The 24,032-nt window shown below is 32.2% G+C and overlaps 1 protein-coding gene across 1 annotated transcript; it reads left to right on the top strand.

Annotated features, from left to right (window-relative positions):
* The first annotated feature begins 15,963 nt into the window (after positions 1 to 15,963).
* On the top strand, positions 15,964 to 20,179 carry LOC109161128 (auxin efflux carrier component 3). The gene is made up of 6 exons (XM_019309479.1): positions 15,964 to 17,342; positions 17,454 to 17,748; positions 17,868 to 17,953; positions 18,355 to 18,512; positions 19,332 to 19,408; positions 19,549 to 20,179. Exons 1-6 carry the CDS (start codon positions 16,133 to 16,135, stop codon positions 19,613 to 19,615), a joined length of 1,893 nt encoding a protein of 630 aa, XP_019165024.1. The 5' UTR covers positions 15,964 to 16,132; the 3' UTR covers positions 19,616 to 20,179.
* The last annotated feature ends 3,853 nt before the right edge of the window (positions 20,180 to 24,032 follow it).

The raw sequence follows: 24,032 nt of genomic DNA, 5'->3' as shown, positions 1-24,032 counted from the left end.
TTTGTTATATAATTATGTACATTCATGTATAACATTATGTGTATTCTAGTATAACATTATGTACATTCTTGAACAGCGGGTTTTTTTTTTTAAGAAAAAACTACTGCCATTCACTGGGACGGGAAATTTTAAAAAAAAAAAAATTAAAACGACGCCGTTTTGCATCTGGGCGCATAGTGCAACGCGCGCCGTGGTGTAGGATATAAATTGCCCATTTTGTTTATCTTTATAGTTTATATATTAAGATAAAACCTTTTTAAAAGTTAAGTTTGAAAGTAGGGATGATAATTTGTTTCGCCACGAACGGGATTTCCGATCTCCGTTCGGAAGGAAATAAGAATGAGAAAAATTTTCAGAAAATGGGGAGGGAACGTGAATACCCCTCCTTGCCCCACCACATCATCAAATAATTATTATAATATATATATATATATATATATATATATATATATATTAATTTTTTAAATTAAAACTTAGTTTTTTAGTTTAAAAAATTAAAAATTACACTAATTAAAAAGTTTGACTAAAAAATATCGAAGACGGAGAATTTTCATCCCTGCAGGAATGGAGATGGAGACTATTTTTAATTTTTCGTCGGAAATAAAGACGAAGGTAAGGTCAGATTTTCGAGAATAGGGACGGAAAGTATACTCCCCACCCTGCCTCACACCGTTGCCATCCCTATTTGAAAGCGATTCTATACTAAAAACTCAAAAAAAATGAGATATTATGGGAACAAGAGGGAACCTCACCTTCAATAATTACTTAAGCATAAATGTTTTTGCGGCATGATGGGACTTGTTACGTTCCATATCCACACAATTTTTTTTTTTTTTAAATAATCATTACTAAATGACGACTTATTTTGAACATCCATAGTTTTAGTTGCATGTTCCAATCTCATAAGTACAAAAATTTAATACATCTCCTAAATAAATGGACATTAACAACTATCGATAGATAATGGAAAACAAAATACTGCTAACAATTTTTTGGTCTACCCTAATTCTTTTTCAGAATTGAGTCACTTTGAAACCCTATTAAAGGAGAGCTCATTATCTCCCCACACTATTTGTTATGTTCTATTTATAAAATTCAAATATGAAATCCTAACAAAACTACAATCTTTCTATTTAGATCATATATGTGAAATCCGATTAAATTACACATAAAAAGTCTGATTGAAAACATATAATAATAAAAAAAAATCAAAGTAAAGTCCTAGCAAGTTACATTATTTGGGGTATGCAATGTCATGTCATACATTTAACATGCCTAACATATTTTGTGTTTGTACAACCTAAATAAAGAACATTTGATAAGGCAGCATGTCTTTTATAAATAGTTGAAGAAACCAAGCCAAACCAAACCAAAACAAAACACTTTTGTATTTCCTTTGATTTCATTTTTGATTTGGTCAATTGTTTTTTCAATTCAAGTAAGCAGTGCACAAAATAGAACTTCTTGAAGGACAGCTATGAGCTAGACAACCACCTTTAATTTGTAATGAGCAATGCCATACATGCCTTTGGATCTTCCAAGATTTGAGAATAAAAATGGGGTACATAATAAATACTAAAGTTTTAGGTCACATATTCTCATGCCTGTCCGATCCATTGCAATATCACATATTTTGATAAAGTATGACCATTGTTTCCATACAATTTTTTTTGACAAATTATACTATGGACCAAGGTCTACCTTGCATTGTAGATCCTGGTCCAAAAATAACTTTCAGATTATGTACCTATAGTTGACATATTCTGTACCTGCAGTTGATAGTTTCTGTACCTGGGAGCTATCATATTATGTGTCAGCAATTATCAACTCAGATTCTATATCTATAGTTGACACATTCTGTACATGTAGTTGATAATTTTTGTACCTGTAGCTATCATATTATGTGTCATCAATTATCAAATTATTTGTTTACATGTACAAAAATTGTTAACGGTAGCTAGGTACTGATTGTGTTAACTGAATGTACATAATTTTTGTATTAGAGTTCACAATGTAATATGAACCCTGGTCCATGGTATAACAATGGATATTTTTTGGGGTTAGAATAAGGACTTTGCTTAAAAAAAGTTCATGGTATGATTAGGGTTTAATCCATGTTCTTGTCAATTGTCATCCATGTATGGTTTTATGTTATATAAACAATATATCTAGTTTGTGTCTAACAATTAAGGGAGACATAAGTAGGGGGAAATCAATCAAACAAATTCATATATCCTTCATCGACCATTATCATGAATCAAGGTAGTAAGTACACTTTTGTTCTATTCAATTGTCACTACTAAAAAAAATGTAGATTTCCGACATATATGTTAGAAATCAGTTAAATTTTGTGAAAAAATAAATAAAAAATAATTAGTAATGAATTTTCTGACGCTTAAAATTATCAGTAAAACTTATCTTGTTAAATTAAAATACTAATAAATTTTCAAACGAAATTCAGTCAATATATACTTGTATAAATGGTGCATTATTTTTGCACTTGTTATTGATTTAAGGCCCATGTGGTATGATCATCAATCGTTATGCTGTGCATCCGTATGCACCGTGCATGGTGTATACAGATGCAAAAACGACGCCGTTTTGACGTCTAACTTAAAAAAAAAAAAATCAGAATTACATAACTACACATCCATAATTTCATAACTATACATCCAGAATTACATAACTACACATCCATAATTTCATAACTATAAATCCAGAATTACATAACTACACATCCATAACTTCATAACTATACATCCAGAATTGCCGCATAACCATACATCCATAACTTCATAACTATAAAATCCAGAATTGCATAACTACACCATGCATAATTACACATCCATAATTTCATAACTATAAATCCAGAATTACATACCTACACATCCATAATTTCATAACTAAAAATCCAAAATGAATGAACTAAAAAATGAACAACATAATGTTGTTGCTGGGAATCGAAACTGATTTTTTTTAAGTAACACACGCGTTTTTATGCAAAACGACGTCGTTTTTGCATCCGTATGCACCATACATGGTGCATATGGATGCACAACATAATTTGCCGTATGAGCATTCTTCTTATTGTTTTTATTTTATTATTTAATGGATCAATTCCAAGTGTAAGTTGAGATGTGATGGTAAGCTTAAAGCTTATTCCATCATCTTTATAATATATGTATATGTACTAGAAAATGGATGTAGTTTAGAGAATTGTCAATTCAAGATGATTATGGGGTTCGATTGTATATCTTGGTTGGGTCCATGGCCCATGGTATAATTTTTTTTTTTTTTTTTTTTTTGTGACAATTCTTTTTTAATGATCTTTTATGTGCATCATACCTAATCTCTTTGATCCAGTTTGGTAAGGATGCTTTTGTCCTTATATTTTACATTTTACCTTAATAATGTGGATAGGTTTTATGGTGCAATGTATGTGTTTTTTCCATACCACATCTGATATTTTCATTACTTATTATGAGACTAATATGAATTCGACTTGAATTATTCAGTCTATAACACTTAATGTGGTGCATCTTTTAAAAGACTCGAAATTTTGATTTTACAATTACAATTGCATTAACAATTCGATTATCTACTATCTTAAACTAATGTGTTTCAAAGCGCACATTCATTTTAGTATATCTTTCAGACATGGATTCCAAAGTCCATAGCTAAATTAGTAGATTTGACTCAAAAATTTCAAACATAGAAAAATATGTCACTAAAGTGTGTCAAATTTTGGTGCTAACTTTACCTTCAACTTTAACAATGGAATTTTTATTTTGTTATACCACTCATTAACTTGTCATTAATTTATTGGTAAAAGTCTATATATATATGAGGACCATTCTGAGATCTTGTAAAATTCAATGTGGTGCGGGTATAAGATCTCTGAATGATCATCTGATTCTTCAATTGGTGTCTTGAATACTCTACTACCGGTGGGCTTCTGAAACTCAAGTGGCTTGATCTTCAAAGAAGACTTATATGACTTGTTCTTCGTTGAAGGGCTTCCAGAGTCAAATTGCCGACCAAATATATGGTTGGAAGGAAATTTTAGAAGGTTTTATTTTCAAGAACAAGCTTTAAGCTTTCCTGAGACTTTCTAAAATGATTTCTCTAGAAATAAGAGCACCTATTTATTCTTCTCAAAAAATTGAATCCCCAACCCTAACAGTCCCCCACATCCCAGCCCAAAAGAGCATATGAGATTTATATTTGTAAGATATGAAGAGTTTGTATATGTTTAAACTCTTTTAATATTATTTAATTAAATAAATTAGAATAATATCAATATTATTCAAAATATGTTTTCAAATATATTAATATTCAAAAAATAAATTTTATCAAATTTTCAGTGTCTACAATAATATATATATCAAGTTTTGGACAGATTTTGATTCAACCAGAGCATTTCTCCTTTCACCATCATAGTCCACCAACTTCTTCAAAACCCTACTACATTGTACACCTCCTACTCATCATATTTTGCCCACCTCCCCTAAAGCTAAGAAAGGAATGGTCAAGTCCTCAGAATACGTACTAAAAGGTTACGAATTCAATTTTTATCAATATTCTTTTGATGAAATCTGTCGCACATGGTCTTCAAAAATTCTTAATGCAACTTATCTCTCTTATATAGTTAGCGGGCTAGTGATTGTGAGTTTTCTACTTATGTTATAAAAGCATGTATATATGTCAATTTAAGTGAACTGAAGTGAAGTTTGTTTGTTTTTTTTTTTTTTTTTTTTTTTTTAATATAAATTTTTCTAACAAGGTTTAAAATATGTTGTTAGAATTGTAGCCAAGCTTTCATATTCTGTACTAAATTACCAACTCTAAAAATTTTAATTATAATTATCACTAACTTCAAAAGTTTGATTTTTTTTTTTGTTTACTAATAATATAAGTATTAATTTTAAATTAAAACATAATAAGTCTCAATCTAGGTTATATCCTTGGTTTATGTTCATTTTTTCTGTTAATTTTTTTGTACATTATACTATAAAAGTTGTACTACACAATTTTTTAGACAAAAATATCCTTACCATTATAACTCATGTTATATTTTCACATTATTATTAACATGCACATGCATACATAATATTTTTCGGGAAAATTGTAAAAAATGCCCCTCTATAATATGTCAATTATCAATGTCACCCCTGAATTATGAGTGGTGTAAATGTTGCCCCTCAATTATTAAAATGGTGCACATATAGCCCCTCCCGTAACGGACTTGTGGTTCCCCATCGCTGGTACTTCGAATCGAGGGAGAGAAAAAACAACTAAATTACATATTTACTCCGACTAAATGGTGTTCTACACTAACAGGGAACCACATTTTCGTTACGAGAGGGGCTATATGTGCACCGTTTTGATAATTGAGGGGCAACATTTACACCACTCATAATTCAGGGGTGACATTGATAATTGACATATTATAGAGGGGCATTTTTTACAATTTTCCCATATTTTTCTTACATTCTTTCATTTAGATTTTAATTAAATCTTACCATAATTATATTTAGTAATTTATCATTTCTAAAATTCTTAATTCAATAATATTAATATGAATTCTACAACTATGAATACACACACACAGAATTATTTAAAAAAATATTTTAATATGACTAAAATTTTAACATTGAGTATTAATATTAGGCATATATTTTTACGCATTGCGCATATAAAATACTAGTATTATGATTTTTTTTTTTGAATGTTGCTGGCTAGTATCTTCTCAACCTACTGAAACACAAAGAACCAATAACACCCGCCTCCACTGAGGCTTGAACTCATAACCTTCCAAATGGAAGTCCAACCCGGGTACCATTAGACCACATAGTCCTGGTATACTAGTATTATGATAATATTTCATAAATTGCATTATTCATTATGTCTGCTTTACCACACTTTACTGCATAGATGAAGTGGGTTGTTAAGATCACATCAAGGAGGCCTTATCCTCTTCAAAAAGGAGTAAAAAAGTGAAATTAAGGAGAAAGTATGCAAGTAAATTAAAAGATGGAGGCTAGTGGAACTTATTATGATTGTAAAGTTAATAATTGATATATCCACCTTATTGTTGGAATATTAATAATAATAATAATAATTAATTTTAACCTATGCTAGAAAATCATAGCACTCATATCCATTATTACTATTTCTTTTTCTCAGAAATCACATTGGACATAGATCATCACCTATTTCTAATCTAATCTAAAAGAATATAAAAGATTGGCAAATACTGTTAGCTTAGGTGACACAATCATGAATGTAAATTGATATGAACATACATTGAGGTTGTCAATCCGGCACAATACATTGTACTTCCAAAGCTCCAATAGAGTGATGGGAAATAAGGTACGGGTTTTTCCACCTAAGAGGCCACTGAATCATTTTGATTTATCTCTTCGATTGAGCTGAGATGTGAGACTATTAGGTAGGGCGAGAGATTTCGCCTTTTTGTGGGCAAATGATTTTTTCACCTAAGAGGCCACTGAATTGTCTTGATTTACCTCTCCACCTTTCGGTTGAGCTGAGATGTGGGAGCCTTTTTGTGGGCAAATTAATAGTACATGGTTTTTTTTTTTTTTTTTTTTTTTTTTTTTTTTTTTTTTTTTTTTTTTTTGGTGTACACCATGAGGTGATCCAGATCTTTCTCTATCGGAAAGGGGAAGGCACGAGAGCTGGCCCAAGAAAAATCGTCACTTGTGAAAATCAAACCCGAGTTATCCCAGAATTCTCCCACAAAGAGAGCTTATTTACCACTTGAACTACCCCGTTGGGTTTAGATATTCTCATATGGATATGTAGATTGCAATAATGAATTTAGATATTTAGTGAAATTTATATCTAGTGAAGTGATGAATTTAGTCATAATATATAGTTATATACATTGTACAAATATATCATAGAGAGAGGTGTATAGTCACTCTCTGCTCATTCTTAGGCTGAGCTGTAAGAATATAATTTTTCACAAAAAAAAAAATTGAAATTAAAAATTCTTCAAAAAGTAATTAGTTAATTAAAGGTATTATTACTCACATTTTTCTTAAAATTAATTTACTTTCATACAAGATGCTAGGGCGTTGAAACACCAGTGTCCTAGAATACAATGAATTACAACAGTATATTCGACCACTTAAATATACTATACAGTGAACTAGATCAAATGTAAAACAGTCTTTAATTTAGGAAGAGTGAAGGCATAATTTAGAGAGTTTAGGTACTAATATGGGAGAGAAAAGAGATTTGTTTTTTTTTTTCATTTGTTTGTGCAAAAATATCCTACCCAACACCACTATTTATATGAGATTTGGAAGTAATTAGCAACATTTAAAATTAGAATTTAAATTATGATGTTTTGAGTTATAATCTCAAGAGAGTTATTTCAGATTTAAGTAGCCCCTTAATTATTGATGTTTTTTTTTTTTTTAATTTGTATTACTAACTTTCAATTTAATCATAATTGGTTGCCAAATTATTAATTTGTTTCAAATTTGATCCTCTATTAAGAAATCCGTTTAAGAGGCATTAATTATGAGGATAAATAATGTGTAAAATTTAACGTTTTACATCTTTCTTCTTCATTTTTTTTTTTATACTTAAGTGATCCCAACTTTGTCGGACTAATCTTAAACTCATAGAATCTCACCCCTAAAGCCACTGCAGAGGTAAATCATGAATCGCGCAGTGAGATTCGAACCTCCACACCGCCACCTCCAATCATGATCTTTAAGTTAGGTGATGAACCAATTACGCTAAGCCCGAAGACTCTTTCTTCTTATTGTTTCTGTATAAGGGTAAATGCATGCCCTTCAAAAGCTTTTTTTTTTTTAATTTTTTTTTAATTGTAATGATCCTAGTATCCTACATTCCATGACTATAATGTACTCTAGACATTTAAATATTGTTGTAATAAATTTATACACAAATTGATAATAGTGTAAATGTGCAAGATGTTAGATTTTACACTTCTGCCTTCATAATTGACACATTCTAAACGGATCTTTTAAATGAAGACCAAATATAGACAAAGTTTATAATAATTATAAAATTGACATTGTATCTTTTACAGGAAGAACTTGGCTTGTTCTCCATTGAATCCTCTTATATATGTGTATTGTTGCAACTAGTACCATATTATTCATGCATTGGAAGATAAAAGTTACCTTAATATTATTATTCAACTATTAAGTAGTGTGACATGGATTTAATGTCTTTTTTTTTTCTTTTTTAATATTAAGATTTTCGTTATGAAAATCTGGCCATATTTCCGTTCTGGGAGCAGCTTCCACATTTTCAGAACATTTTTTAAAAAGAATTCTGGATTTTTTATTCCTTTTTTTTTTTCTTTTAAATTCCGGTCCACTTAGTGGACAGAAATTTCAAAAAATTAAAACGTAAAAGAAGAAAATACTTTTAAAAAAAAATTGAATCTTTCTTTTCAATAATTTAATGTGTCCAAAATACTTTCATTTTTTTTTCATTTCGGTGACAGACACGTAAATAAAAGGAGACTAAACATGTAATAGCGAAAGACGCAACTTTATATTTTCTTATATTTGTGTAGAAGTCAGCGTCCCGATCTGATGGTGAGATGTTGGACTCGACTCTCCAAGCAGCAAACCAACATGAAAAATGTAAACATGAAATATAGTGAAATGTGGGACACAAAATGCAAGAAAATTAGAAAAAAAAATGCAAATAAAAAACAAAGAATATAAGTCTATTTGTAAATATTCTTCCAAACTTAAATATTATCAGTTGTTTACTAGTTCTTTTAGGAAGCCCATTTTATTTATTTTTAATTACAAAAATAACCCAAAAATGTTTTATGGGATTTATAGATAAAAAATGTCTAAAACACGAAAAACATGTCAACACTCTCAAAAGAGAGTTTTTGTACATCATAGTTAATAATTTACTCCTTCATAAGTAATGAAATATTGAAGCTGGTCCACCTAAAAAATTTTCCACTTATTATAAGTGTGCATGTCGTTGTTTTTAAATTTCTTTAATTAGCTTAATTAGTTAATTAATCCATACAATTAACCTAACAACGAATCTTATAATGACCTAATGTTTAATAATTCTAAATTAATCATATTTTGACCCGTGAGATTCTTGATCTTGAACCTAGAGAGAGATTGTGAGGAAAGGTGTCATATATAATTTATTACAATGATAATAATAATAATAATAATAATAATAATAATAATAATAATAATTTAGTATAAGATAAATATATAAGGTCATATGATATGATACTTTAGGTAGAAGAATAGACCGGTGGCTAATTTCTTGATTAACTTTTTGTAACTAAATAATCCCATGCATTTGTATTATGCAAATGATTTTGCACAAAAACACCTTCAAATGTGGTTGTTGCTTTTTGGATTGTTTTCAACCAAACTGATACTTCACGAGTCAAATCATCCTTAATTATGGTTATTATGCCACGAAATCAATAAATTATTAACTAGATTTAAGGGAAAACTTGTTTCAAATTACAACAAATTAAATTAATTAATTATCACTTCATGGATGGTCTTGTAGGGTGTCCTTCGACCAGAGGACAAAAATTAGAATAAATTATTGCATAGTCAAGTTGATTATTATTATTATTATTATTATTATTATTATTATTATTATTATCATTATTATTATCATTATTTTGTGTGTCAGCGAGACTCCAAGAAAGATTCCAAATTACATTTTAACTCTCCGCTAAGAGTTTACCCGCATGGATAACTCTATTTGTTTTTGGGTAGTAAATTGTGAACAATGACGTAAGATCAAATCCTGACAGTTTGATTATGCACTAAACTAGCAAGGCTTGGCCTGACCCGCCTTGTTATTACTAGAGTGTGAGGAAATTAGCTGTACCTTTATTGATGTAAACTATCATCTATATATAGTACATACAAGAGAGTAAATAGCAGCGAATTATAATCACTATTCAAACATAACTAGTCTAATGGAATATAAATAGAACTAATAATAACTGCATATCATTCTAGCCCGGCTTAACATAGGGTGAGTCATGTATATCTCCCACTAAATTCGAAGAAAATTAGACTAGGATTGAATGATTGATTACGACCTTGACAAAAAAAAAAGTGATTTTTTTTTTCATACGAGCTGAAAGATAGAAACAAAAACCACCGACTGTAAAAATTTAGAAAATCATTCTCAAAATAAATATGCAAAAAGCTTAGTAGCTATGCCCTCAAGAAGATTATGAAAAAGATAGAAACCATAAGGAAGTTATGGTTATAACCAGGGGCGGATCCAGAAATTTTTTTCGGTGGGGTCAAAAGAAAAATAAAATGAAACATCTAGTGACCGAACCATAAATATTGTTGACTATTGATTAAAAAAATAAAAATACATTAAGACGCAATAAAAAATATTCAAAACAAAAACATAGTTCAAATGTTACATATAAAGAATCCAATTAGAATTTACAAATTAATCTCATAAATCACAATTATAATCTCACTATTAATATTTAAAAAGGTCAAAAAAATAAAATTTAGTTCATCAATGCTGTCAAGATTCAAACCCTAAACACTTCACACACTAACATAAACCTAACCATCTAAGCTAACTCATCCTTTGGTTCAGCTTTTGTACATCTAGTATTTATACACGTTTTTCTATATATACAAGGGACCTATACATACAATATATATAGGAGATGGGAGTGGGGGAGGGGGACAGCTACCCCCACTGCCCCCATTGTGGATCCGCCCCTGGTTATATATAACATGTTATCATATACTTCTATAGCCTTAGTTAAATAATTAATAATTCAAATTCCTAATTTATTGACCACCTTTTATTCTTGAATTATTCAGGTAAATTTGGAGCCTAATTTAATGATGTTGATAGATTCATCATAATGTTTCTTTTCTGCGACAATTATCAAGGAATAATTGTACTATTCATGCACAGCTGTAATTTAAACGTTTTATGAAACTACACTTTCTGGGATTTGAATATTTTCCATTGACAAAAGTTAGGCCTTAACATACTATCCACCGCCGTCTAGCTTGCTCTCCTCAACTTAAGTTCTTCCTTTTTCTTTGGTGGGGGCTAAATGAAATCAACTTTTCCTATTGTGGGTCAAAACTAGATTCTAAGAAATACTCAAAGATGGTGTAGTCAAATGTGTATTAATAGTGTATTTTAATAACTAAAAAACAGCACGGACAATTCAGTTGGTAGTTAGATTGTGAGCAAAAACACATGATTATCAAGCCCTAACAGCTGCATTGTGGTGGTTACACCCAATGTGATGGCGGGACACCAAACACTGATCCTCACCTGAGAGGCCAATGAGTAGTCACTGGGCCAGGGTTTGGGGGCCTTGGGGCGATTTAGTTCTGAATTTTAATTTACTTGATACATTGTATGTGTATGAGTGTGAATACTACTCATTGGTGGTTTTTGAGGGGTTTTATGGTGTGTTTTGATTTTTTTTAAAATTGCAATTATATTACACGTAATTACCTCGCCAGAGCGTGAGGCGCATGCTCACTGAGCAATTGGAGTGGTCTCCAACTTAGCAACCACTATAATTCATCCCCTTTCATTTATTTTTTTATTTATTTATTTTTTTTGGTATTAGTTTGAGTTATACAAAAAATTATAAAAACCTTTAACATTGGACATGTTTTTTAGTGATTTTTTTAAAAAAAAATTATTCGATAAGCACTGTTATTGTAATCATTAGCTATCTAATAATGTACTATATTGAGTTTTTACTAATAATAGAAAATTAAACTATTACCGAATCCTATTTGGAAAAGTTAGTGCCCCATTTGCAAGTTGAGTGTGAATCTTACTTAAAAGAATTGAAATAATAATCTTATTTAAATTATAAGTTGTTGATATGATGAAGTTATGGCATCTCATTGTTTCAATAAAATTGAATAATTAAACAAAGTATATATACTATCATGTATTCATGTGTAAGTAGCTTTTGTGGTCCAAACAAATTGGTCACGGACAGGCCAATATTCATCAAGTGTTGCACGTGAAATTTGATCGGTTAACCAAAAAGAACCCCAATAATATATAATTCCTACAATTGAACTTTAAAAAGAATTAAGGAAAATTAATAAAACTTTCATCAATTTAGTTCATCAAAAATATTTAAAATATATTATATTTTACAAATATAATGAAATGAAATAAGAACTATTTTTTTTAATGGGTACAAAAATACTTTTAAAAATATTAAGGTAAATATGCAAATAACAAAACTTTTAATGGAAATTATAAAAGAGATGTGTATTTTGTCTAAAAAATTACAATGCACAATATTTAAAGCATGATATATATACAATCATTTTAGATGAGAAAAAAAGAGATTAAAAAAAATATAGGGTATATATAACTCTCATAACCTCTTTATATATTCAGTCAAAGTATTTATGAGATCCCTATACTATAGAATTTTGTTCAATTTAATTAGTTCTTATACATTTATTTTTTCAATTTGGTCTATGTACTTCAAAAAGTGGTGCAATTAAGGACAATAGTTAACCATGTTAATATTACCGTTAACTTAGTTTACGTGACGCTAACGATATTTATATTCCTATTCAATATTACTTTATAAATATCTAAAATTAATTATTTTTACCACTAATATATTAAATTAATATGTCCAAAAATAAATAATTACAACCATGTTCCTAATGAGATTTGGACAATTGTCTTTAGTTTCACCACTTTTTAAAGTAAAGGGATTAAATTAAACAAAATAAAAGTACAAAGACTAAATTGAACAAAATACTATAGTACATGAACTTCATAGTTACTGTAACCTATATATTCTTAATTAGCATATTTAGTTTAGGTTATAAAATCTTCTCAATAAAAATTTATTAATAATTGCAAGTATCCAAATTCAAGTTGTCTTCTAGCTTATTGTAATTGTGTTCCAATATCAGATAAAGGATCTTTTCAATGAGTCCATCTTGTAAAAGAAAATGAATATCTATCTATACTTTTATCATATAAAAGTGGATATTTTATTGAATCTTTAAAGTGATAAAAACATCATTTTTAACTATAAACTCTAAGTCTTTCACCACTTTTGAGATGTTGAAAATTCTAAATTTTTCAGTTATGCATTACCATGGTGGCATGGTTACTTATCATATTGAGATTATATATATATTTTTTATTACTCTCAATTTCAATTCAATGAATAGCATTTTTGGAGCTCACAAAGAATCAATAGTGCCAATGATATAATTTCTCACACATTTTTTTTTCTTCATATTTTTTAGAAGTCTTGTATAAAAATTTTAAATATTATATAGTCACATTAATGTTCAACTATCTAAACACAAGTTACTATTGACCTAAACTTAAAAGGGAATACTCTCTACTTACTTAGTGCCTACTACTTCATTAGAAGAATAAGTCTAAAGTGAGACCATCTTACCATGAGACTGTTATAAATTTTAGTTAAAATGTAATACTTTTTATGAGTCCATAGAAAAGTATTAAATTTTAACTGGAAAAATATTACAATCTCACACAAAACTTACCCCATTTAGAAAGGTGCGGACCTAAAATCTTTAATAAACTCTTTCCTCTTGACCAGTCTCAGGTGGTTGGTATGTTAATTTTCCATTCTAAATATACACACTTTCCAACATTCTTTACCAATTTTAATGAAACACGCATGACAACACAGTCATAACTCTGCAAAACCAAGAGCAAAGATAGTATAATGTTACTAAGTAATTTCATTCTTAATATATTTTAGAAGAAAATTTTTCATGTCAATCTTGCTCTCACTTGTTTTATTCCAAGAACAAAAGTGTGTTAGTTGCTATTATTGGAACCATACAATTCCTCATGGATTGCATTGTACACACACACACACACACACACACACACACACATATATATATATATATATATATATAATTGTAAGTATAATCTTGGTTAAAGGTATCAAATTGTCAAAAAGATAGAATGGAAAGTAGAAATTATATGAAATATGCTAGATTGTGAAAAAGCCAAAGGCCCCAAATTTAACCACTTCCTTCTAAGTATTAAAAGGCAAAGGGAAAACACCAAAGAGGAAAAGTGTCCACATCTCCGGACAACCCATGCCACCCAATACTACCCACGTGCACTTGTAAGCCCATTTCTCTTTAACCAAACCAAACCAAACCATACTATGGAGCACTTGGTTAATTCATATTTCATAGCCCCACCATAGTTTTAGGTGGAGCCATAATTTGAATAATGTTTTATATTTTAATTTATACGGATGGTTAATCGTCTCCCAAAAGGTTGATTCACCTGTCCAACAGAACATTTGAGAGGATGTAAATCACGGTGACTCAATGGCTCAGCAGACATGACCCGGTGCGCACAAGGGATCTGCCTACTTTGAGTATAGTTCCCACACTATCGCTGCTGAAGTTCGAACATTGGTCTCTTCTTCTGAAGTTCGAACATTAGTCTCTTCTTCCCAATACTGCCTACTGAACTAGCAGTGAGCTAAGCCTGTGCGAACACCTTAGTAGGTTACATTTTAACTAGCTCTTAAAACGGCTAGTAAAATAGGTGGGGAACGAGTTCTTAACACATAAATATAAAAAGGTTTATGTTGAGAATGAGTTTGTATACATTAACCTAGAGATAGATAGGAGATGTTATGGAACACATTATTAAGGTAGAAGAAAGAAGATGGAGCAAAGACCTAAAAACCCTACTTTATGACATAATTAATTAGAGACTATATTTACAAAAATGGACAACTAAGGACTAAAATGACTAGTCTTGTACCCTCACCCTTAAAGTGAATATAACGTTATAATCAATTATATCTTAGGAAATCGACTGTTCAATGTTCTTAGCGCCTTGGAAGGAAGTGAGTCGATTTTAAGGAAAGATCTAGAGTCTCCCGCCTTAGATTGTTTTGTGAAATCAGACTTGAATTTGTGGAAATTATTTTTGCGTAAATTATCTCGTTATTTTTGATAGTTTTTCCTACATAATGTACAAGACTATACAATATCAATAATGTATTAAAAGTTTGAGTGTTATGTGAATAAGGTGCCATAGTGATTTAACATTATATGAGGGTAGCCAATAAACACGATAACCACAACACGTAGTTGAACATAGTACACAATTATATGAATATGACTTATATTTCCGTGTGTGTATATATGCATGATTAAATGTTGACTCAAATTTTCATATGCATGAGTTTAATTTATAAAAATATAAATTAGATATTTAAAATTTTTTATATTAAATAATATTTATTTCAAGAATCACAATCCAAAATATTTTTTTAAAATATGTTTTGAAATGTTAAATATTTATCAATCAAAACTATTTTATATTGACCCTCAAAAAATGGAAGTGGAGAACTTTCTTCTGAAATGAATATACACTACTAAAAACAGTGAATTGAGTAGTTATTGCGCGTTTATGAAGTAACAAAAGGAGTAACTATTTGTCAGTGACAATTGTAAAAACGCTTAGCGTTTTCTTTGTAAATATAATCTCAAGACTATCAATAAACTAAGTCGACGATATAGATGAAAACAAGAACAAGTTTGTAAGCTAAACAAGAATAATCCAAACAGAATCTCAAATACGATTGAAGAGTGTCTGAAACATGATTCTCGTACTAAAATGTAACGAGTTTGATTCTTACCTTACCAATACCCTCTTTGGCGAGTCGTCGCATAAGATTTCTGAATGGACACTAGATTATTGTATTGCATATTTAATCATGGAGTTTCTTACCCTAGAGTGAATTAAAGTTAAACCATATAAATAAAATTAAAAATATAGACATAATATATTATATTATGGTCCCCAAATTCTTTCAAGTCCAAGTATTTGAGTTCATATCATCACCACCTCATGACTTCGTCTTCCCCACCTATAAATATGTCTTCTGCATTTACACTCTGAACTAATCTCTCTTTCTTCACTCTCTCTCTCTCTCTCTTCCCCAATCCCACTCCAATTTCAAGTCTCACTAGCTCTTTACACTTCATAAATACTTTCTTCTTCTTCTTTTTCTCCCATTCTAGCTTTCCTCGCCGGAAAACCAAGAAAAATGATTACTTGGCATGATCTTTACGTGGTCTTAACGGCGGTGGTCCCGCTTTACGTGGCAATGATATTGGCCTACGGCTCCGTGCGGTGGTGGAAGATCTTCACCCCCGACCAGTGCTCCGGGATCAACCGCTTCGTCGCCATTTTCGCCGTCCCTTTACTGTCCTTCCACTTTATCTCCAGTAACAATCCGTACGAGATGAATCTCCGGTTCATCGCCGCCGATACCCTCCAGAAGATCATCATGCTCGTGGTGCTCTGTTTCTGGGCGAATTTGAGCAAAAATGGCAGCCTGGAATGGAGTATTACCATCTTTTCCCTCTCGACGTTGCCGAACACTCTGGTGATGGGGATTCCGTTGCTGATTGCCATGTACGGGGAATATTCCGGCAGCCTGATGGTTCAGGTGGTTGTACTTCAGTGCATTATTTGGTATACTCTGCTGCTTTTTCTGTTCGAGTATCGCGGCGCCAAGATGCTGATTATGGAACAGTTCCCGGAGACGGCGGCGTCGATTGTGTCGTTTAAGGTGGAATCCGACGTCGTTTCGTTGGACGGCCAGGATTTTCTGGAGACCGACGCGGAGATCGGGAATGACGGGAAGCTCCACGTGACGGTGAGGAAATCCAACGCGTCGCGGCGGTCGTTTGCCATGACTCCCCGGCCGTCGAATCTCACCGGCGCCGAGATTTATAGCCTTAGTAGTTCCCGGAACCCGACGCCGAGAGGCTCCAACTTTAACCACTCGGATTTCTACTCCATGATGGGGTTCCCCGGCCGGTTGTCCAATTTCGGCCCGGCGGACATGTATTCCGTTCAATCCTCCCGCGGCCCGACTCCCCGGCCGTCGAATTTCGAGGAGAATTGTGCTCCGGGAGGTCTGATGAACTCTCCCAGATTCGGGTTTTACCCTTCTCAACCCGCTCCCGCTTCGTACCCGGCTCCGAACCCGGAAATCGCCGCCGCCGTCCCGAAAACCCAGAAGCAGCCGCAGCAGTCTCAGCCGCCGCCGCCGCCGCAGCAGCCGCAACAGGCCGCCAAGCCCAACCACGACGCGAAAGAACTCCACATGTTCGTCTGGAGCTCCAGCGCGTCTCCGGTGTCGGAAGCCGGCGGCCTCCACGTGTTCAACGAGCAATCCGGCCGATCGGACGGCGCCAAGGAAATCAGGATGTTGGTTTCCGATCATCCTCAAAACGGGGAAACCAAAAGTAATTTTTTTTAATCATTATTATTTTATCCACAAAATCCTACATTTTTAAATTTATATTATAATTTAAATTATATTTTTCTTTATTTTTTTTCTTTAATAATTGAATCAGCAATTCCGCAACCAGGGGAGTTGGAGGACTTCAGCTTCGCCGGCGGCGGCGGGAAAGAAGGGGAAGAAGATAGAGATAAGGAGGGGCCCACAGGGCTGTCGAAACTGGGGTCCAGCTCCACGGCGGAGCTACACCCGAAGGCCGCCGGGAACAATGACGCCGGCGCCGGAAAACAAATGCCGCCGGCCAGCGTCATGACCCGGCTGATCTTGATCATGGTTTGGCGCAAGCTTATCCGAAACCCAAACACCTATTCCAGCCTCATTGGTCTCATATGGTCCCTCGTTTCATTTAGGTAAGTTATTTTTTACAATATTCGTATGAGTTGTTTTTGGTTATTGACTTCAAACAAACAACCAAACCTGGGTGGAATAATGAGGTGTTAGGTATATTTATGTGTGTCTATATTTGCAGGTGGAACGTGCATATGCCCAAAATCATAGAGAAGTCAATCTCCATCCTATCAGATGCTGGACTTGGAATGGCTATGTTTAGCTTAGGTAAGTGGTCAATCTCCCCCTCTTTACTATTGCCACACATTCATGAATATTCCTGGTTCCTTGTCGGTCCAATTAATCACAATTCATAATTGATATTGAAACAGTAAATTCAAAATTCAAGGCATCTGTCCACTTTGGATATAATTTCTACAATGTCGTCGTCGAAATTTGAATCTTGATCATTTTTTAAAATACGGTCAACTGAATCAGTCAGTTAAGTTTATGCGGACTAGTGTATCTGGATTCCGGATTAACTAATAATAAAACAACATATGAGAAGAGTTTTACAAATATTCAAGGTTTCAAGTGTCCGAGGAAAGTAAAGTAAAGTACATGTGATTGGAGAAATTATTATGATGGGTGTCTAATCAGGATGTTTATATGGTTGGGTTTGATGACAGGTCTGTTTATGGCTCTTCAACCGAAGATAATTTCATGTGGGAACACGGTGGCGTCCTTTGCCATGGCGGTTAGGTTCCTGACGGGCCCAGCAGTTATGGCCGCTGCTTCCATTGCTGTTGGTCTTCGTGGTACCCTCCTCCATGTTGCCATTGTGCAGGTACAACCCATCTCTTCACTTACTTTTTTTTTTTTTTTTTTTTTTTTTTTTTTGCCTAAAACCTCCAATTAAGTTGGTTGGGTTTTTAGGTTAGTAACGGCAAGATTTCAGGTTAGCTTCATAGTATGGTTGAAAAAATCGCTAGATTCTGGCGCTGGGGGCGCCTAGTTAGGCCGATTAAGGGGCCTAAGCATCCTGTGTATTTTTTATTTTTTAAAAAATTTGTTTAATTTTTTTTAAAATTTATAAGACTTTATAATTATATTTAATAGTTAAGACTAAAATATTAAATAATAATCTAAAAAACATCTAGAGTTTGAACAATTTAGGGGTATTTCACTTAAAACAATGTCGTTTTGAGTGAAATAACCCATTTAAAAAGAAAGGAACAATAGCTAATCGGCCTACTAGGAGACCTAGTCAGTGCACAGGCGGCCTAGTTGATATTGCTTAGGAAACCTAGGCGGCACTTAGTCAAACCATCGATTATGGTGATACGCTAGGCGGCCGGCCAGGGCCTACGCGGGATTTTTGCAACACTGCTTCATAGTGGGAGCAACCTATTAATTTTCTTTGTTTAAATCAGATAGCTATGAACAACCTAAGCTGGCCTGATTTACCTCTTTGTGCTCATTTGCCAATTAGAGTTACAAGGCGAACTTTACCTAGAGCATGTATCTTTGAGTATAAATGTATTTTTTTTTTCAAACTAAGATTATGCTTAAATATCATGAATTATTAATGAAATTCCCATATTATTTATTGTATTATTTTCAGCAAACCATTTAATATTTGACTAAACATCTTCTCATCTACCAGGCAGCATTGCCACAAGGGATTGTCCCATTTGTGTTTGCTAAAGAGTACAATGTCCATCCAGCTATTCTCAGTACTGCGTAAGTGAAATATAATGTCAAATCAATTAATTTTTCAACAATTATTTAATTTAAATCATATAATTCATTCCCTTTTTCACTTGATTGGGACTTATTTTAATTATCACTGACGATGATTCATATATTTTACGAAATTTCAGAGTTATTTTCGGAATGCTGATCGCATTGCCAATCACGTTAGTGTACTACATTATTCTTGGAGTATAGATACCCGAACACGACGGGACGTGAGGGCAAAATGGGAAAGATTTTGATTGTGCTGGAGATGGGTCATGTATCAATAGCTGCATTGTGATATACTACTAACAAGCTAGCATGTGGATTTGGGAGGACCTAAAAAGAAATAATTAAAATTAGTATAATTAATTATATATATGCATGTAATTTCTCCCAAACCCATGGAGATAAAAAGTTGACTTAGTTGGAAGGGTTTGACGACGACGTACGGCCGTGATTGAAGGATGATTTGCTCCATTGAGGTAGGCAATGTGATCTTGATTTTCACAAATGGAGGAAAGCCAAAGGGGGGCTAGTCTAGAGGAAAGGGGACAAAAGAAGAGCAAAACAAGGAGGCAAAAGAGTGATGTACTATGGGTTATATTCTTTTTTCTTTTCTTTATTTTATTTTCTTTTCATAGCTGGTACGCGTGTAAAGTGTCGATTTGAACAAAAAAAAATCGTCTATCTAGTTATCGAAAATTGAAATGAGATTGGTTTTGACTTCTATATTTGATTGATGGTATATTAATCCAATTCCCCCTTCAATTTAGTCTATATGCATATCAAGTAATGTTGATATACATGCATCCCACTAGCAAAATTAGGGGTAGGGGCCATTTCAATTTTTTTTTTCTAAATTTTATTATATTTAGGAATTAATATGGTTGGTTGAAGTTGTAGTCTATACTTATGTTAGGTAGGGAATGTGTTGGGCTAAGGCTTAGAGATTGAGCTCAGTATTATGTCATTGAAATATAATGTTGATTGCTATGCAAATATAAGAAAATAAAGTTGTATATTAACCATTAGCAATAGCTTTTGACGTATTAATAAGTGTCCCTCTAAGCTCAGCATCCTGTCATCGAAATATAATGTTGATTGTTATGCAAATATAAGGAAATAAAGTTGTATATTGACTACTAGCAATAGTTTTGACGTATTAATAAGCGTCCCTCTAAACTTAGCATCCTGTCATCGAAACATAATGTTGATTGTTGCCCGCATGCATGGACAGCTCAACTGGTCATAGAGGTAAAAGTTGGAAAGAATAACCGGGGATCGAGTCAACATTGTTATGCAAATATAAAAAAATAAATTAAAGTTGTATATTCACTACTAGTATAATAGTTTTATACGTATTAATAAGTATTTGATCTTAATATGATGATATCGACATTAAGCAATCAAGCTTCATGTTCATTTGAAATTTAATTTGCTATTTCAACTTTGTGATTAGATAAATTGAATTGCCTATTTAATTAATTAATGTAGATGCTATTACTAAATTCTAACTTTATTAGCTAATTAAAGCGTAAGGAGATGTAGACATGACCTTAATGTCATAGGCTCATCAACCGACCCCTCGACCACCACCTCCATTTATGAATGTGTGATATATTTGTCCAATATATTACTTATAATTAATATTCATTTGACCCATTTTACTTAAAGTAAGTCTTGTATGAGACTGTCTCACGTGAGATATGTAATACATTTTAACTAAAAAATAATATTTTTTAAATGCTTTTTATGGGTTAAAAAAAAAGAAGTTAAAAAGTATTATACGCATCACATTAAACGGTATTATACAAGACTTAACATATCATGTTTAGTGTTCACCGGTCATCTAACTATTCTTTCTTTGTTTAGTTGTTTTTTATAATATTTTTGATGTAATTTTGAAAGGATAATTGGACAGGCACCCGACATGGAATCACCCGAAGAAGACCAACAGTTATGTAATGGACACATTGACTCCAGCACAAGCATATTCAAGAGGAGATAATTATGGTGAATACCACACTTAATGTAGACTCAATTTCCCATTAATTACTATGGGGACTGTTATTTGAGCAGAGAAACGTTGGAAACACTAATATAAGTATGAAATTTGTCATTATGCAAGAATACACTCAATACTTTGTACCGAAACTTTTAAGCAATTCAAATTTGATTACTTTCTATAATTATTTCAGTAACCTTATTTAGGGCGAAATTTATATATATATAAGGGTGTTTGAAAGCAAAGGATCTCTTGTGTGCTTAGGGCTTGAGTTGATCTTTGTTCCTTTCATTGATAGCAATGTGAGGTAAAAGATAGCCGAAAGCTCTTAGTCAAAAGTTTATACTTTTGAGCATTATATCATGCACTCCCTCTTGAAGATGATGATGATAATGATGTGCCCATAATCCTACCCTATCCCCTATATTATAGTAGGATGGTGGTGGGAATGTCACAAATCAAAAATGGGATCCCCTTTTGAGAGTTACAATTCAATGGACATATCTTGTACGTTATATCACCTTGAAGTTGTTTCCAAGAAAAAAAAAAAAATCACAATCAAACACTTAATTGAAGAAAATAAAAAGTTAGTATAATAAAAAAGGAATTAATATAATTTTCCAATTCATGTTGGGTTGGGCTTGAAAGGTTAAAGAGGTGTTTGGTAAATAGTTGTTAATGACTTTAACTAGTTGATAAGTTTAACTAAGGACAATTAGTATTACCTCATAAGTTTGTTTATTTATTTTTAAATTTGGTACAATTATAAAATTAAAACTACAATTTACTATATGAAAACGAGCGTAACTTTCCTCTAAACTCTATTACAGTGTAAATCAAATAAAAATCTTATATTTAGTATAGCAAATTAGTAATATGGAGCAGTTGGTAAGTGAACAGTTAATGTAACTATAAGGATTGAAAGTTTAACTCTTGCAAGTGGTGTATCATATTAAAAAGTTTTAGTAAAAGTCAAGTTTTTCTAATATAACCTCAACCTAATAAAATTCAAATTAGACTCACAATAATAAAGATACTATATATGGCATATAAAAAAATATTATATTTAATCATCTTTTTGATGTATAAGGAAAATAAAAACTTATCCGTACAGACTTAGCCCAATGGTTCAGTAGGCAGTATTTGAGAGAAGAGACTAATGTTTGAATTTTAACGAAGGTAGTGTGGGGATTATTTTCAAAGTGGGCATATTCCTTGTGTGCACCGCCATTTGGCCCTCTCTGCTGAGACATTGAGTCAATGTAATTTATATTTATATCATCTCAAATGCTCTGTTGGATCGAAGGTGGAGAAAATAAAAACTTGGTAAGTACCCCCATTCTAAAAGTAATAAACTTTTAGTATCTTGTGATGAATTAAGATTAGATTAGCTTAGCTCATGCATCTTTCTTGGTTTGATTGCTCCCATGCTCTAAATTAATAATTGTATGACCATCTATCTATGTTAAAGTTTTGTCCTGTCAAAATCCAACCAACCATCAACAGCCACGTGTCACGACATTCCCCTCCACCGGAAAGCTTCGTTCAAATGCATGGAGGTGTGTCGTATTGGAGGGGGACACACGCACCCTCATTGTATCCTACCAAAGACCGCGCTACATACGAGATTTACCTCGGAATCCCATCACAATATATACATACATACATACATACATACCAAGTTTCTAAATTTCAAAATTCTGTCTGCTGCTTTTCAGCTAATTGCATGATTTTATGTTCATCTTATGAGACATGGCACGATCCTAATCTTTTTTTTTTTGGGTTCCTTCGTTACAAGTAATTACAAGAAAAAAATTCATAATCACTATTTGAATATTTAATTTAAATTAATCTCATTTTGTAACTTTATAGCTGTTAAAGGACCACAAAGAGTACTTTCAGGTTTTTCATAGCTGTCCGAACACGCTTTGGTCACTGGTTCAGTAGACATTATTTTGGAGAAGAAATTAAAGTTCGAACTTCGACAGCCACAATGTAGGATTATGTTTAAACTGGACATATCCCTTGTACGCACCGACATTTGACATTGTGTGAGCCATTAAGCCACTCTAATATATATATATATATATATATATATATATATATATATATATATATATATATATATATATCATCTCAAATGCTATGTTAGGCCAGAATTGAGGATTTAACCTTTTAGGAGAAGGTTTTCCATAACTGACCAACTCATCAAGAAAACCAATAGAAAACTCTCAAGATGAGTCAAATTTAGAATCTTACAGTGGTACAAGAAAAATACTATTTATGGTGTTAAGCATGTTTAAGAGAATGATGAAAATGAGCGGACTAAGTAATGGTGTTGAGATTCGAAAAATTGAGCAAAAAAAACAAAAGTTGCGAGACTAATTAGCATAAAAAAATTATTACTATTTAATTTGTAATAATTGACATAAAAAGGTGAGATGTTTGAGATTAGTGCTGCTTAGCTACAAGGTTCCTATTTAATAAAGGTATTTGATCTTCTTTATTTAAACAAAATTGTAACAATTTGTTGTTCATATAATTGTGGAAATGCATGCCGAGATCTAAGCTATCTATTATTGGCTAGTGTTGTGTTGGGAAAAGAGGTTTTGTATGGTTGAA

The sequence above is a fragment of the Ipomoea nil genome, unplaced genomic scaffold (genome assembly GCF_001879475.1).
Source record: "Ipomoea nil cultivar Tokyo-kokei standard unplaced genomic scaffold, Asagao_1.1 scaffold2921, whole genome shotgun sequence".
Lineage (NCBI taxonomy): Eukaryota > Viridiplantae > Streptophyta > Magnoliopsida > Solanales > Convolvulaceae > Ipomoea > Ipomoea nil.
This window is presented reverse-complemented; position numbering and strand designations above follow the sequence as displayed.

Bases quoted from the DNA above. Each gene is read 5' to 3' on its own strand.
- LOC109161128 (XM_019309479.1), top strand. From the start codon at position 16,133: ATGATTACTTGGCATGATCTTTACGTGGTCTTAACGGCGGTGGTCCCG. The intron at 17,954-18,354 runs GTAAGTGGTCAA...GTTTGATGACAG, and splicing joins AATGGCTATGTTTAGCTTAG to GTCTGTTTATGGCTCTTCAA. The intron at 18,513-19,331 runs GTACAACCCATC...CTCATCTACCAG, and splicing joins TCCATGTTGCCATTGTGCAG to GCAGCATTGCCACAAGGGAT.